Here is a 17352-nt window from a genome sequence, read left to right on the forward strand (position 1 = left end):
TTCTTAGATAGCATAGCATTATTTTGTACTTTTGAATTAGATAGTGAAATTGAGTCAATAATTCTTTATAAGTCTATACATCAACTAACTGAAATGAAAATATTATTATAAGATCGAATAATTGTAATTAAAGTATTATTTTTAAAATATTATATATGAATTTCATAATTAAAACAATATTTTCATCTTAATTAATTAATTTATAAATATTCTCAGACAAAACTATTAATTAAAAAAAAAAAACTATTAAGTTTTATTTTATTCCTTCAAAGAATAAAGGTTAAAAAAAAGGGATTATTTTCTCTCCGCGAGAGAACCGAAGTTGATTGGACAAAAATTATTATCTACATCCGATCACGCCTTTCATGCATTCTCCTATAAAATTCTCTATCCTTATGTTGGTTGAAGTTGCAGTTAACAGTCGCTCTCTTTATGAGCCCGTATTTCAATTTTTTTATTTTTTTATTTTTTAAAGTTTATGCTTTTTCATAATCTCTTTTGCTCTTCCAATTTTCAATTTTGCTAAATTTTAACTTCGCCAGATATATAGGCATTCAATTTTCTTCTTGACATTCTAGTGTTGCTCTATCTTAATTTTCGTATTTCTTTGGTATGCATTTGGTCAATTTTTTTGATCACTATCTCCGGGCAGAGGGAGGCACTTGATCTGGGTTTTTACGGCTCTTGCATATTTGTAGATGAGGATTGGAGATTTTGGTTTTTTATTGTAAATTTGGACGTGGGTTCTGCGGAGGTAAAATTTGGGACTTGGTATAGAATATTTCTTTAATATCTATTGGAGATTTTGGTTCTTTCAAGAAAATCTGAAAACAGGGCTTTGGAGATTTTGATTCTTTGAGAATTGTAAGGAAGTAGGTACAGGGAAATTTTTGGAGATTTTGATATTTTGTTTGGAAAGTACGGAGATCATCGTTTTCTAAGAGGAAAATATTTGTTTTGTAAAATTTATTGAGAGTGTAAATTGGATGGCGTTGAAAATTGATTTGGATCTCATTGTTGTATTGTAATGTTTGTTGGGTTTGTCGAAGTTTACGAGATATATTTAACTAGCCTATGAAGGGTCGCATTCAAATTGCAGTTACTTTTGCCTTTTTTTTCTTAGCCGGTTGGAGAAAGCCCCTTTTTTGTTCTTTCATTTGGATGTCAACAGGAGTCTTTCTTTCTCAGAATTCACCTTAGGAATCATCAATAGTCAGTGAGATTCTGACCATTGCAACCAATTCTTTGATAAGTAAGTGAGCTTTGGGTGGTTGTTAGTTTGGTAGATACCAAAGAATTTATGTGACTTGATAGTGCTTGCCTGTCTGTACTCATTTCCTGTTTTTCTTTTCTTTTCTTTTCTTTTTTTTTTAATTTTCCATTTCGTCTCTTTTCTTTGTTACAAGCTTTAAATGATATAAGGGTTGAGGATTCAAAGACCCCACCCTTTTACGGTTCCATTTGATAAAAAATACTTTCTTGTGGGGCTAAAAATCATGAAATTTCTAAGCATCATGGGTAATTCTTTCGGTTGTTCTGCATCCGGGGAACGTTTAGTTTCTGCAGCAAGAGATGGAGATCTTCAAGAAGCCAAGGCCTTATTGGAATGCAATCCAAGGCTTGCGAGGTACTCCACATTTGGGGTTCGAAATTCTCCACTGCACTACTCTGCAGCTCAAGGTCACTATGAGGTATTTTATATTTACAATCGAGCTGGAAAATCTCTTGTATTGAGGTTGTGAAAATTTATGTACGAGTCCTTCTAACTGTGTTGTTCCATGTTTTTAGATACTTTCTCTCTTGATTGAGTCTGGAGTTGATATTAATCTGAGGAATTATCGTGGTCAGGTAATGTTGTCGTTGCCTCACTGAGATTTTTAGATTTTTAGTGTTTCTTAGAATCAGTTATCGACTGTTATTTTAGTTTTTTTTTTTATCCTCTTCACTTCAGTGATCATTCAATTTTGCTTTTACTTGAAGAATAATCAAAATAAGTTTACCATTTCTATCAAATAATAAAGCATTGAATTTTTCATTTGGGTAAACAGACTGCTTTGATGCAAGCTTGTCAGCATGGACATTGGGAGGTTGTTTTGATTTTGATGCTTTTTAAAGCCAATGTAAGTATTTCACTTGATTCATTCATTCATATCATGTTGACCATTAATAGTTTAAAGGATTTTAAGATTGTGACATATTACTGAAATCCTCGAATATAGATTCACAGATCAGATTATCTTAATGGGGGTACTGCACTCCACTTGGCTGCTTTGAATGGTCATTCTCGTTGCATACGCCTTCTCCTAGCAGATTACATACCTAGCATCGCTGATTGTTGGAATATATTGAAGGATATATCGACCACCAATGGATCAATCTCAGAGTTAGATGAAGGGTACTTTCAACTATATGTTCTCTCACTTCTGTGATCTGCTTTTTTCCTATCATGTTGTTTTAAATTGCCATGTTTTGCTTGCATCAGTGCTCTCCATCAGGTAATCAATAGAGCTGCTGATGGAGGCATCACTGCTCTGCATATGGCAGCACTAAATGGGCATGTTGAAACTGTACAATTGCTCTTGGACTTAGGAGCTTCTGTTTTTGAGGTCACTGTGGAAGATGGAACTACAATTGATCTCATAGGTAGTGTCATTATCTTTCATATTCTCAATTTATAAATATTGTCCATTACTTGTTCAATGAATTTTCTGGATTTTAGTCGAACAGTGATGGAGGTGGTCTTTTAGTTATTCTTATGTTGTTTTTTGTTGGATATTACTTTGAAATTGAAGCCCTTCTCTGACTTGGGTGCTAGATTGAAAACTTCATGACCATAGTGTTAACTGCATTCTTTCCCTATTTGAATAGTAGTTAAGAGGCTTTTAAATTGGATTGGATTTTGCAAATCCATTTCAAATCTTTATTTCATGCTTGTTGCAACTTGCAAGGAATCAACTTCAAGGTTATCTTACTTGAAATGTTGGAAAAGGTATGATAGTAGGTAATATTTAGGAGGATCTGTTGAAAATGTTTTTCCTTGCCATCTGTAGAAAACAGTATTGTGAACTTGGTTGTGTAATATATAATCCTTAAATACATTACTAAACTATTAATATGACTTTAAAATATAACATGCTACTTGATAATGGTCTAGGCAACACATATTTAACAATAGAACATCTGCCTCTCTAATGTTGTTAAAGATGCATGCTAGTTAATAACTCAAGGCTATGATTATTGTGGATTGAATCTTTTAGCATTGCAGTTAACATCTTTTATAAAGTTGTATGCCTGTTGTTACTTTTCAGGTGCTGGAAGCACACCTCTTCATTATGCTGCATGTGGTGGAAATGCACAATGTTGTCATGTATGCTTCTTATTAAAGAAGAATAAATCTGAATTCTGTCATGATGTTACAATTATGATGAAACTTTACCATTTTCTTATCTATTTTTGTTCAGATTTTGATTGCCAGGGGTGCCAGTCTGACCGCTGAAAATGTAAATGGGTATGTATCTACCATGTTTACTAATGTTCATGACATGTAGTAATTTGCATTTGTCATCCATTTGCTTTAGAAGTGACCTCTGTCTGTTATGTGACTAGGCTGTAGGAAAACTTATACACGTGACAGTTCCCTGTTTGATCTTTATCTCTTAATAACTTCACTTTTCTGCATGATATCTTAAATCAGTACATATCCCTCATCCATAGTTTTGTAGTTGACATGGTTAGAAATTGATTGCTTAAGAAAACATTTTAGATTATCTTGTCTCCTGCTGCCTGAAGTTTAATATGTTAGATTGAAGTTATCATCCATTTATAATGCGTTAACTGAAGTAGGGAGGGTGCCAGGTTGTGGTTTCCATTGATCAATGAGATCCTTGTCACTAGATGGTACAGGAACCTCTCAAGGAGAAAGGGGCTAGAGAAAAGTGGCCCACTTAAGAGTCCTGAAAGGAGCAGCATATTTTTCTTAATGTAGCGATTACATTATAATGTTAAGAAATCGCTCAGCTTAAATGCTCAAAATTGTAACTAAGGACCTCAGAATAAATCCTAATATCTTTACCGCATCCACTTACCCAGAGCCCATGGGGTTTATTGTATGGATAGACACAGGGTCTGCCTTATCTTGTGATGAATTTAATTAGTAAGATGGGTCTCACATTTGAACTTTAGACCTTTTAGTTGAAGAGGGTTTGATACTATGTATGGAAACCACTCCAATAAAAAGCACTAACTTCTGAGTATAAAATATAAGTGCTCAGCTTTATTCAGCTAAGCATTGTTTGGAAATCAATGGAACTTGCTAGGGCGCTCAGCTTGATTCAGCTGAGCATTGTTTGGAAATCAATGGAACTTGCTAGTGCTTACACTTTAATGTATCAGGACATCAGCCCAATTATGTCAATGACATAGGATCGTAAAGAAACTAGGGGAAGTAGCACTTTTCATCAATGGAGGAGGGGAGGGAGTTTACTGTTTTGTTGTTAATTGTTAGTGTAGAAAGAGATGATTCTCATTGATATCAATTAATCTGTACATGGGTATTTATATACAATTGATTCCTATGAAGAAAAAAAAAATAAAAAAATTAAATAGAAACAAAGAATACAGAAATAATATAATGATTGACTTTCCATAACAGTTAGAACACAATATGTACTATAACTTGTCATATACACCATCCAAAATAATAGAGCAATAGACTAGGATGTAACTCTTAGTATTAAAATAGGATGGATGAAATAGAGGAGTGTGACGGGTGTTTTATGCAATCGTAAGATACCTGACAAAGTGAAAGGTAAGCTCTATATAACTATGGTTAGGCCAGCAATGTTGTGCAGAAGTTAATGTTGGGCATCTGAGATACAACACTTCCACAAGATGATTGTGGCAGAGATATGGATGTTAAGATAGATGTTTGATATTACGATTGTAGACACCATATTTTAGCCGATCTTCAAAGGCATAACTCTTGTAATTAACATACACCTTTTAATAAGGATTGCAATTTAGTCGATCTCCCTTGAAGGCGTTTATCTGATCTCAACCAGTTACCTAACCACAGGTCATTTTCCCTAAATTGATAACCTCACAGATAAAGATAAATTACAAGTTTATTTGACCGCAAGAAAGTTCAAATCAAATTTTCTTCGATCTCTCTGCTTATTCGACCTGTTCAGATTGGCGTCGGATCTTCAGAGCATCTAATCTTACATTTTGTTGATCTCCCGATCTCTCTGTGTTCAAAATCCCAAATCGCGGGTAAATTCATGACCAGGTATCTCGTCCGAATTGTTCGAATAGTTAACCAAGTTAGTATTTTATCCGATCTCTAAATAAATGGTCCATGACCCGTTCTCAAATTATTTTTAAAATGTTTTCAAGTTTTAATTAATTTGCAGTCACAAAATTCTCTGATCTCTCTAGGCAATCATGTTTTATGATCAATAACCGATCTTAGGTTTTGTGCTCAAGCTCATCCAATCAATTGGGAGTTGATTCAGCATTCATCCATGCTTAGTTTGATATTTTCTGATCTCATCAAGAATTGATTGTGAAAAACTTTAAAATTCATTTCAAGAGATAAAAGTTTACAAGTCATTCTGCAGGAGGGTCTTCCCTAGCCTGCTCTTCAGGTACATTTTCAATATTCTCTCCCTCCTCTCTCTCTCGCTCCTCTTCACTCTCAACCTTAGCTCCCGAGGCGAGCTTCTCCAGCCAGGTAAAGTCTTCTTCAGGGTAGCGCTTCACTAGCTCGGCTAAGAGATTGCTATCGGCATTTACATAAGCACCGGCCTCTTTCATCAGAGCCTCTTTCTCCTTGGCCTTGATCTCGTTAGAAAGTCAAGCTAGATCAGCAATTCGGCAGGCCCGAGAGTTCTCAAGTTCCGGCTCCAGTTGAGCTGTCCTTTCCTCATAAGACCTCACCTGGCCTTCTAAGTTAGCGATTTGATCATTGGCTGCCGAGAGTTGAGTCTTTGCAGCTGCTACATTTTGGACCGCCTTAATGATCTCCCTCCTTAAGAGATGGGCATTCTCCCTAAGCACTTGTTGGTTCGCAACCGCCTTCAGGCCCAAACTCATTGTCTGAGTCAGGACATCGTCGATGCTATCCTGGGCCATCCGAGTCTGATCTTCTTGAAAGCAGATAGAAGCACCTAAGACCTTAGCTAGATCAGGATTTCTTCGAACTAAGTGGTTCCTCTCCAATGATTGAAGTAAGACCTGAGCGTCCTGGGAAAGCGGTCGAGCGGCCGGGATGACTGGCCCAAAATGACCGCCCTCTGCATCTGAAGAGACCGGAGGTGAAGGAGGAGGTTCAGTAGGGTGAATGGGAGGCTCTGAGGTGACAAACTCTACCTCTGAAGTCGGCCGTTCTTGAGGTCAAAATGGAGAGCTCTGCACTTCCGCTACGGCTTCTCTCTGAGCAGCAGCAATGGCCTCTTTCATCTCTAACACTTTTCGGGCGAGCTCCCTTTTCCGCTTGTGACTCTCCTTAACGGATTTGCCCCCAGCCATACCTGCACGTAAAATAAGTTAGTGAGTTTGCTAAGACTCGAAGACCCAAGGTTCAGGTTTTACCGGGGCGAAGGTCATAGAGTTGCAATTGGTAATCTTCGCAGGCGATCACTCGCATCATCCACCATTTTAGTTCGGCCATAATTACGTTCGAACATCAATATTTGTGAGTGATCGCTTGGCTCTTCAGTTCCTTCACCATGGCATCCTCGTCATTGTTTAGAGTGATCTTCTTTGGTGCTTTGGGGACCAAATAATTCCAATTACGCGGGACGCCCTCGAAGCCATTAGGATCTTTACAGTATGAAAAACTGATCTTTCCAGTTCTTTAGCAAGGAAGAGAGATCGGTGAAGAGCCCGCAGTTTGGCTTGGCTTGGAAAAACCAATACTCATCGTTTTTTCGCCAAGCAAGCGTATGTAGTTCAGCAAAAACCTTAACTGTTGGCTCAAGTCCCTTAGCCCGGCAAAGACCTCTAAAGGCCACCATAGTTCGCCTAGAATTCGGGTGCACTTGAGCTACGCTGACTCGGTGGAAATTCAGAACGTCTTTATAAAATTCATCCAAGGGAAACCGAAACCTGGCTTTTAATTGCTCTTCATACACCATGATCCGATCGGTTTCGTTAAAGAAGTGATCGGCTTGAAGACCCTCATAGCATCTAATTAGCTCGAAAGAGTCGATCCGGAGGTTATATTTTTGGCTAATAGAGTGGAGATCGGCTTCCTCGAGTACCGACGACAGTTCATCCACAAGTAGATTTTCTTTCCTCATGGTCGAAGCTTGTGCTTGTAGAGATCGAGATGATGTCCATTACGGGTTCAGATCGTCCACTTGGCCCAGTCGCATCGCCTTCTTCCGAGGTCCATGAAAAGTGAACGGAAGAGGGGCTTGCAACTCTCTGACCTTCTGTGTCACTTATTTTTGAATAACGACGACAAATTTAACCAGAAAAAGATCAAGACCCTTACCAGAGTATAAATTGGTGCCGAAAAATGTAGAAACTGAGAGAGAGCGTTGGATTGAGTGGAAAAATCGAAAATGGCATATGTGTGCAAATGGTTACTCCCCCCCTCCTATTTATACTAGTCCAACCATTAAATGCTCGCGATACCCTAAGTGACGCATCGATTAGCGAAAATCCAGTCACTTCAATTTTGCGTCAAAGGAAAATTCCAGAAGCAGGAAGATTGAGCAAGTAAGGGCGGTTGCAGGGAGTTACCATAAAGTGGATAATAACGAAGTTCGGACGAAGGAGATCGGTGGAATTTGGGATTCGATTAGGGATCAGATCGGATACAATTAATAGAGATCGAAAAAATAATCAATGCAATGATAAAATAAAAGCAGAATAAACGAAATCAATTTTAATAAGTAAAAGTACATTTCATTTTCAAATGATCAGCTTACATTATTTGGTCGATCTCTCAAGATCAGTGATTACAAATATCCCTTACTCTACTCTACATTCTACTTATCTCGCTCCCAAAGTTCGGGCTTCTCCCGACTTCAAGATGCCGTTCAAGAGATACTTGGAGATCGGGAGGGTAGCTCTCGTCAACTATGGTAAAGACTACGGGAAGCTCGGTGTCATCGTCGATGTCATCGATCAGAACCGAACTACAGTCGGGACCCCTGACATGGTTAGGAGCCAAATGAATTTTAAGAGGCGGTCACCGATATCAAGATTGAAATTAGCAGTACTTTTGTCCAAGATCGGTCCGCTGCTTAGACCGATAAACTGATTAGAGATCGGCTCGGTAGTCATTTTGACTCTAATCGGTCAATTAGTCCGGTTTTCTCGTCGTCATTGGGTGATGTTCTCGTTGTTATCTGATCGCTGGTATCGTCCATTTTCAGGCAATGGGCAAAGAAAGCTATCGGAAAAAGATTGAGGTAGTGGTCATAATGAGAATTCTCGCCGGGAAAGTAAGGATCAGAAAAATAGCACATTGAAAATTCACTAGGGAAGGAAGAGTGTGAGTGTGAAAATGACGGAATTCTCTCTCGCATATATATAGGGCCTTGGCATTTAATGCATGCAGAACTCGAAGCGGCTCATTGGTAATTGAAGAATTTAATGCTTCCTTATTAAGAGTTCAATGGTACTGGTCGGATATAAAGAAGAGACGAGAAGAGATTAGACGCGGAAAGAGTTAGATTAAGAGATCGGAATAAGAGGTCTCAGAACCGACGGCCATGATGAGAGATCGGAAGGCTTGTGGAATCGAATCGCTTTCAATCATGACCCTTAATCCATAAGACTAATTCCCCTACCGTCAGATCCGAAATTGGTTAAAGCATTTGGGGTACAATCTAATCCCCACCATCCATCTCATTTGTAAGGACGAACTCATTACCATCGGATCTCAAACGGTTAAAGCATCCCCGTACATCTCAATGCACACTGTTGATCACACTTGTAAGGACAAATTTGAGACCTTCAGATTAAAAACGAATAACCGATTTGGCACATTTTATTCTCAGCCCTTGGATCTATTATGTAAGGTAGGACTCCTAACCGTTGGATAAAAGAATGAAAAGACAGAAATTCTGAACTAAATCATAATATTCAATTTTGATTCTCTTTAATTCTAAGACATCGGATTTTGTCCTTTAAAATCCGAACGAGGCATCTCTTCTTGCTGAAATCCTGACCCTCTATTTTGAGTATCCATTTTCTATAAATATCTGCATGCAATACTGTATAAAAGAAGAAAGGAGGGGTTTTTATCAAGGGAAATCTCTGACTTTCGCTGTAGCTTTATTGCCTTTTATTCTGAAGCTCTTAAGGTTTCTGGAGACTTTAAAAACAAGTTTTCTAAAGGATCTTATCACTAGAGTTACAGGTCTTGCAATCCATATCCTTAGCAATAGTGCACCATCTTGAAAGTCTAAACTCAGTTCGTCATCAAGATCTCACTTTCATCACCTTCGGCAGCACAAAGTCACTTTGTCGTCTCAGCTTTAGCAGCTTCAGGTTTGCAGGGCATCAGTATTGGCTTCTCCATTATTTCAACTCTCCACAGGTAAGCGTTTAACTTATCACTCTAAGTATCACTAGCCTGTGTGCATGACGTAAGTATTTTTAAGGTATCATGTCACACCGAATTTTTAGAATAGGGTTGCATCAAGTTTGACATATCTCACAAATATTGTCTTTGGCTTTCTATCGTGACATTCGTGAGTTTTATTTTTATCATTGCTTTATTCTTAATTTTTATTTTATTTCGTATGAGAATGAAAGTTTGGGTCACTGACATTTCGTAAATACCGTAAGGAGTACGGATAGAAGTGACGATATGGAAATTCCCGATCTGAATAAAGGAAAAATAATTAGGAAAATAGATGTATTCCGGATTGATGTAAAAGGTTCGGATGAGTTGTGAAGTCGGAATCCTGGACTAGCTCGGACAGATAAGGTATGAAATCAGAAACCGAGATTAGCTCGGACAGGTAAATTACGAGACTAGAAACCGAGGCGAACTTGAACAACAAGTTATGAGATCGGAAATCAAGAAAGTTCGGGTAATAAAGGGATCAAGAAATTACACGTGCGGTATACTACTTCGGTTCTCTAGAAGAAGGTCGACGAAGAGTTCGGCTCAACATCCGTGACTTTTTAACTCACTTTCTAAATTAAGGGAGATTGGGAGAGAGTCCTTTCCTGGAACTTCCTGTGTCTTTAACAATTTTCTTTGATATTAAATCAGAGAGATCGGTGGAGAGTCCTTTCCTGAATCCCCTTAGTCTAAAATTCTAATAAAATCGTTTTGTATCAAATTAGGGGAGATCGGGAGAGAGTCCTTCCCTTGTTAGCTCCTGCATTTTTATAAAATTTATCACATGTTCTAATAATGGGTTCGCGGGAAAGTCATTCCAAGAATCCCGAATCTTATATTGAGGCTCGATAAAGAGTCCTCCTCAAGGTGCTCATACTTATATTATTAAGGGAGAGTCCTCGTTTCAGTTTGGCTTAGTCAAAGAAAATACCATTATTAAAAAAAAATATTAAACAATTTAATAGGAAACGATATAAGTAAAGATTTTATGGATAATTATGCCGATGATGAGATATCCCTCTATTAACTGAGAGTCCTCATTAATGAAGAGAATTTTCTAGGTTTTAATTAATACATCCCTTTTGAATTAGAGTCCTAATTAAGAGGAATGAAAATCTATGCTCATATCGGTTCTTGTATATCCATTACATACACTACACCCTCAGTTATTTGAATGCCAATGATAAAGTATATAATGCGTCAGCTGAGAGTTCTCCTCACCCGTTATGAATCTTTAGGGACTGAATAACACCTCTTTGGAATTAGAGTCCTAATTCGTGGAGGGAGAAACTTAATAAAGACATAACAAATTAAACAAACACAATATCAATTCACTGTAGGGTCATTCTATGTACTCGTGTTCTTAGGTAACCCGAAATAGTGAAATATCAAACGTTCATTTTATTAATAATAGGGACCAACATCATACTTCTAACCCCAAAATTATCGATCTTAAATTATAAAGAGTACATCGTTGAATCCGCTTGCCCTCATTGAGGGACGAGGTAGGGTGCTTAACACCTTTCCCACACATACACGGACTCCGAGCTTAGAATCTCTGTTTTAGAAGTGGTTTTTATAAATTTTATTTTTACAAATGGTTTCCTTTAATTCCCCTTAAAATTAAAGTATCGACTCCTCACTTTTTTCGCTTCGGTGAGAATCGTTCGGCGACCGCAAAAACCCTTGCGACTACGATAATGGATAAGATTAGAAATGACCATATCTGTCAAAGGGTGCAAGTAGCACACATTGGGAATAAGATTAGAGAGTGTCGTTTGAAATGGTTTGATCATATCCAATGTAGCAAATCGAATGCTCTTGTATGGAATTGGGATAAATTAGTCGTGGAAGAAGTGAGGAGGAAAAGGGAGAGATTTAAAATGATGTGGAGCAAAGTAGTTTCAAAAAATTTACAATCATTGAATATTAATGTAGAACTGATCTCAAACATATTTGAATGGCAAAAAATGATCCATGTAGCCTATCCCAATATACATATACCCTTTTCTCCTTCCTTTCGACCTCATAGGCTCTCATCCCAAGGCAAAAATTTTACTTTTGAACTTTTCAAAGGAAAGAAATGCAGCTCAATATAACGGGTAATGAATCTCTTGTTGAACATTGCAACCAAATTCTTTCCCATTTTAATTTTGTCTCTTCGATAGTCGCTGATACTATCATTAAACCTTTACACAACTTTGTTACATATTTATTTTCAACACGGGTAAAATGGCCTGATTCTATATTCCAAAATGTGAAAGAGATGATAAAATTAGGTAAAATTATTTCAAATTTGTGGTAAAATACTTTGTTTATTTATTTGCGAATTTTCCCTTTTTAATTAGCTTCTTTGATTTTCCTTTTGTTAGTGTTGATGTTACTTTTTTTTTTTTTTTATCTCATTTAATATGGACTGCATTAAATTCATTTTAAATAACATCCAGTTAATTTTAAGTTTATTTCATAATTAATAAGACGTACCCACCTCTGTCCCTCCAAATGAATTCTAGCTCTGCCATTTGCGATGAGTGGTAATGAGCATTGAGCATCTATTAAAACAGACTTTTGCACTCACAACTTCACCTTATAATCCTGTATACCTTTATAATTGAACTATATGAGTTTGTTTTTATAGTGGTAAGTCTTGATATCACTAGTAAAATCTGAATGGTTGACTCATTTCTATTAGACAGTTAGGATTCCATATGCTGAAAATAAAATGAGAAATCACATTACATCTGCAACATAATTGGCTTTTAGGAGCTAGTTTAGGTGTTCAAAAGATCATTTCATTTTGACATCATCATCTTGGACTTGGAGACAAATCTGTACATAGGAGTTTGGAGTGAACTGCTTACCTTTTGATATCCAGGTCCAATCATGGTGACCATCGATTGTACCTTAATATTTATGAGATTAAGCATATTATCTACGTGCTGGTTATCTTTATTAATTGAAGGTTGTCGACATATTTCTGTGTTGTTCTTTTTTTGTTTTCTTTGGTTCCAGATGGACTCCTTTGATGGTTGCTCATTCGTGGCATAGAAATGAACTTGAGGAAATACTTAGCACACAGCCAGAACACCCACCACAAATATCTCCTTCACCTTATCTATCTCTTCCCCTTAAGAGCATCGTTAAAATTGCTAGGTGAGTACGGTTTGACTGTAATATTGCATTGGCTATATCTATTGCGTCATCCTATTTATGAATATTGATTTTTTTTTTTTATCCTCAACTTAGTTGAATTATTGACATCTTGAACACTTCCCAAAGAGTGGGTTTTTTTTTTTTTTTTTTTTTTTTTTTTTCATCCTAGGGTGCATTTGATTTAGTGGACTGAACATGATACACCTGGACAATTTTTCCTTGTCCAATGTTTGGTGCACCGATTGGACAAAAAAAGAGTGGACTCTTGTCTTGTCCAGGCCTTTATTTTCTGCCCCTTCACTTATCATGTGTCAGCTTGTCTTGTTGCATGGGACAAGAATTAAAAAAAATTGTATTTTGAAAAGCTCGATAAAATGATAATATAAATAAATGTTATAATTTTTTTAATACCATTAATGGAATGAAATTAATTTTTTGAAATATTCTTATTTAATATTATTAACATATCATATTAACTTGTTATGTCAAATATATTTATTAATTAATATAATAATTATGTAGTTTTTAAAATATCAATAATTATATAATATAATTAATTTGTCTTCTCCATAACATATACAAACACAAGAGTGGACAATTATTTGTCTTGTCCTATGCTGCCTTGTACCATGTTATTCCATATTGTCCAATAAGGCTATACCTCACAACAAATTCACCCTTAGTGTCTTCAAGAATTGTTATCTCTAGTATCCAAATTGAAATATGGTTCAAAGAAGTGTAGAGGCAAATAAAGCCCTCTTTGGACATTAGCATTAATCCGTGAAAAGGATCATGGAAAAGGGGGACATGTATTAGAATTTGTATCAGCCAAGTGAAAATCTACATATGAAAATCACTAGCATCATGTAGGGTTTTTTTTCATGGCCATTCGAAGACTTGGGTCTTGTATGTTTCTAACTTGCTGTATATTTCACAGTCCCACAGGTCTGGGTACGCATTTTGTCACACAATCTATATTGCCAATCATCTTTAAAACTGTAATTTCCATAATGAATTAATTTATTAGGGTGGAAACCCTAACAGAGAAGAAATAGAGCAGAGAGAGAGAGAGAGAGAAGTAGAAGAAGAGGGAGATTTGGAGAATTCAGAAGAGAGAGATCTGTATTACTAATTCAGTTTCTTGAATGAGTAATACAGGAGCTTTCCTAGCTCATTTATACTGCAGTTCCCACCACTTGGTAACTGCTTAAGTAACAAATCCCTACATCTCTAACTGAAAGTAACAACTCCAACAACTTCACCTGAATACAGTAACAACTCTTATCTGAATTTGCCTCCAACCAGCTAATTAACTACTTGCCTCCCTTCACAATCAATGACAACCAATTACACACCATTACCTGCCTTCTTCCTTTTCCTTTTCCTATAATATGTAACATAATCTTACTTATCCTTGTGTCATGTGCTTAGGTTTTATCTGTGTCCTTGAGCTACCTGATCTAAATTGATATGCTTTAGGGGAATTGCATGCTGTGTGGATCAAATACATGAGCATGGCACAGCAAAAACATATGTTGAGTTTATATGCTATGCTCTCACTAGAACTTTAGCCTCCATAATATAGCAGCAAAGGAATTCAAGAAATGTAGATCTCTTGTTTTTGTGTTGGAATAATTTTTTCAGTGTGTGTCATGTAGTATGCTTAATGCACTTTGATGACAAGTTAGGGTGTGGAATAGAATGATTATATGTCAAACTGAATTATTTTTTTGGGGTATTTCCAGAGAATGTGGATGGAGGAACGAGGATTTGCTACCCACATCCCATGATCAATGTGTTGTTTGTTTGGAGAGGACATGCACAGTTGCTGCTGAAGGCAAGTTTCTTTTAATAGCTAAATAGTGTCCAATATTCCATTATATTTGTGAGAGAATTAATGTCATCAAACTTCATAATTTATGAGAAAAAGACAGTTAATTGAATGCTCTCTTCAGATCTATATTTTTTTAAGGTCATCTACTAGTGCATGGTTCAACAATTAGGTTGTAGATTTGGGCCAGAGAGCAGCCACTTTGCAAAAGATGCTGAAGGGTAGGACTATATTGGGATTCTGTTCTCAGAACTTCTCTTTGGTGCGATTTTTATTTACATATTATGGCTCTGCATCTATTTATTTAGGCTAATAATCTAATATTCGTAAACTTTTGTGAGCCCTTTCAGTTGCTTACAATTTTTATTTTATCAATTTGGTTTATAGGTTACTTATTTTCTTTCAATTTGTATCTAATGGGTCAAGAGTGTGTGCATATGCGAAAGTTTTGTTGGATGGAAGTCAAATATGTACACAAGTTGATTGGAAGGAGTAGCCCCTCCTAAGCTCTAAAAGCCATGACATGTTGGCGCTTTGCAAAACTTGCTTTTCTCATGAAGCTACTTAAAATGCTTTTTTGGATTCATATTTTGCAAAACACATTTGTTGGCTCTTAGATCTCAGGAGAGTGAAAGAAGTGGTCTGATTGCATTAGCGATAAGGTGTTTGTTCTGTGTAGTGTCCTTGTTTACATTTAATTAGGTCACAAACTTATAATTGCAACACTATAATGAAGCAATCTAGACTTATTATTATTTTTTTTTTGTTGAGCTGATAATGAACTTTACTCAAATCTCCTAAGTGGCCTTAGAGTACAAGGTTAGACAAACGCAGCTTAAAGAGCAGAAAGGTTCGGTGTACGTGAAAATTCAACAGTTTACTAAATTATGAGAAAGTGGAACCTTTATTTTATTTGGAAGGTGGTTGGATATCTGGCATTGTAAAACTGATTTGTATGAGTTGCCCATTGAAAGAGCTGCAAGTAATACAATTGGTGACGGGTAGTGTGAGATTATGGTACTTTTGTTGGTTTAACCTTATGCTCTTTTGCTTTTAATAAATTATTTGTGTCAACTCTCTCTCTCTCTCTCTCTCTCTCTCTCTCTCTCTTTAAATGCAATGAAAATATATTTGGTTAATGTGTGATTTTGATAGTATATGAGAATGGAAAAAGACAATTATAAAAATAAATTGATTTTTTGCTTTTCAAAAAATATAATTTTGTTCTTTTTAAATATTGTTTTCATTGACTTATCAAATAATGTTTTTTCCTTCATTATGTAATTAAGAAAAAAGAAAGCTGATAAAAAACAGTCCTGGTGAATCTGTAAGAGTTTCATTTTTGAATCCAAAAGTTTTATATGTTGCTTTTCCATTAATATGTTAGTATTTTTTTATTTTTTTTTATACAATTGGAAGGTTGCCTCAAATGGTAATCTTGTCTGCTATTGTTGAATAATCCATGAATAAATCTATGATTTTTAATGATGCAGGCTGTCGTCATGAATTCTGCACATGGTGTGCATTGTATCTTTGTTCTACATTTTGCACCTCTGCAGTTGCTCAAGGTCCTCCTGGCTCAGTTACCTGTCCTCTCTGCCGACATGGCATAGTTTCATTTGTGAGGCTCCCAGGAACTAGGCCAATGATGAAGGCAATTGCCAGAACAAGTTTGTCGCTATCATTCTGCACATGTACAGGTGAGGAGCCAGAACCCAATTCCATGATAACTCCGCTCTGCAAGCCAGATATTGGATGCACCAGAATTTCCCCTCTTTCTTCTTCTTTCCGCTCTTTAAGTTGCCAGAAGTTCCCATCCATGAAATTCAATGCTAGAGGTTGCTTGGGAACTTCGGACACAAGTCCTTCTTTAGTTCCTTGCACCATTGATCGGAAACTGCGCGAACAATTGGTGAGATGCTCAAGGCCGAGACTTGGACGATCCACTTCTAACAATGACACTGAGCGCAGGCGGTCTTGGCTCTCTGCACTCAATGATTATGTAACAATAGGAAATGGAAGCTGAGATTTCTTGAATATTCTTTTGTTCTCTTTTAAATATTTTTAAGAAAAATTTTTCCAATTTCTTTTTGTTCATGATTCAAGCTTGTAATCTTGGTTGTATATATTAAAAGCATCTGCAACCGTATCTATAGAATAAATCTCGGGATTTACCTTTCTTTTGGTGCTCAAAACAAAAGAAATGTTGTTTAAATATTGAATCTTTGTACCATTCAGTTTCATTTGGTGGTTGGACTTACTATATTTCCCTGTTGCCTGCAAGATGGTAGTAGAAAAGGCAGCTTACGGACAATTGGAACGCTTTAGCTAGCTCAATACCAAGGAGGTTAATTTACTTTTTTTTTTTAATACAAAGGAAGAAGGTTTTATTTTATTTTATTTTCTTAATTGTTATGTACAATCAAAATTATCCTGAGGTGACCTAAGCCGGGTGTGTTTCTCTCTGGCTATCGACGCGAAAAATCAAAAGTTGTAGCTCTAACCGGATCCAGTGTGCGATGGAGCCTTCTACGTTAAGTCCATAGCTAAGTGGTCTCGTGGGTTGGTTATTCGGAATTTCACATCGAATGTGAAAAGTGTGTGTATGGCTATGTATGTATGTCCTGTCTTGATAAAATTATTATGATTTTAATAAGGAGCGTGTTATATTCCAGAGTTGAGTGTGTGCCGTCACTTTGCTTATTGACACAAAAATCCTTGAAAAACACAAAGTCTTCAGGGTAAATTAATCAAGCTCATCAATGAAGAGTTTTTAATA

General features: G+C 36.5%; 1 protein-coding gene across 2 annotated transcripts; it reads left to right on the forward strand.

Annotated features, from left to right (window-relative positions):
* Positions 1-273: 273 nt before the first annotated feature.
* Positions 274-16753, forward strand: LOC110664454 (probable E3 ubiquitin-protein ligase XBOS32). 2 transcript variants are annotated; one of them, XM_021824160.2, is made up of 10 exons: positions 274-1691; positions 1789-1848; positions 2049-2120; positions 2220-2395; positions 2480-2643; positions 3309-3367; positions 3462-3508; positions 12602-12742; positions 14488-14579; positions 16067-16753. In XM_021824160.2, exons 1-10 carry the CDS (start codon positions 1497-1499, stop codon positions 16597-16599), a joined length of 1539 nt encoding a protein of 512 aa, XP_021679852.2. In that variant the 5' UTR covers positions 274-1496; the 3' UTR covers positions 16600-16753. The 2 variants fall into 2 exon arrangements, with proteins under 2 accessions (XP_021679852.2, XP_021679853.2); XM_021824161.2 differs by having other exon boundaries at positions 2483-2643.
* Positions 16754-17352: the final 599 nt, after the last annotated feature.

The sequence above is a fragment of the Hevea brasiliensis genome, chromosome 17 (assembly GCF_030052815.1).
Source record: "Hevea brasiliensis isolate MT/VB/25A 57/8 chromosome 17, ASM3005281v1, whole genome shotgun sequence".
Classification (NCBI taxonomy): Eukaryota; Viridiplantae; Streptophyta; class Magnoliopsida; order Malpighiales; family Euphorbiaceae; genus Hevea; species Hevea brasiliensis.

What these genes read in the sequence shown, in the direction of transcription:
- LOC110664454 (XM_021824160.2), top strand. Translation starts at nt 1,497, where the DNA reads ATGAAATTTCTAAGCATCATGGGTAATTCTTTCGGTTGTTCTGCATCC. An exon ending in ATCTCAGAGTTAGATGAAGG is followed by an intron (nt 2,396 to 2,479) that starts GTACTTTCAACT and finishes TTTTGCTTGCAT; the next exon opens with CAGTGCTCTCCATCAGGTAA. An exon ending in ATGCACAGTTGCTGCTGAAG is followed by an intron (nt 14,580 to 16,066) that starts GCAAGTTTCTTT and finishes TTAATGATGCAG; the next exon opens with GCTGTCGTCATGAATTCTGC.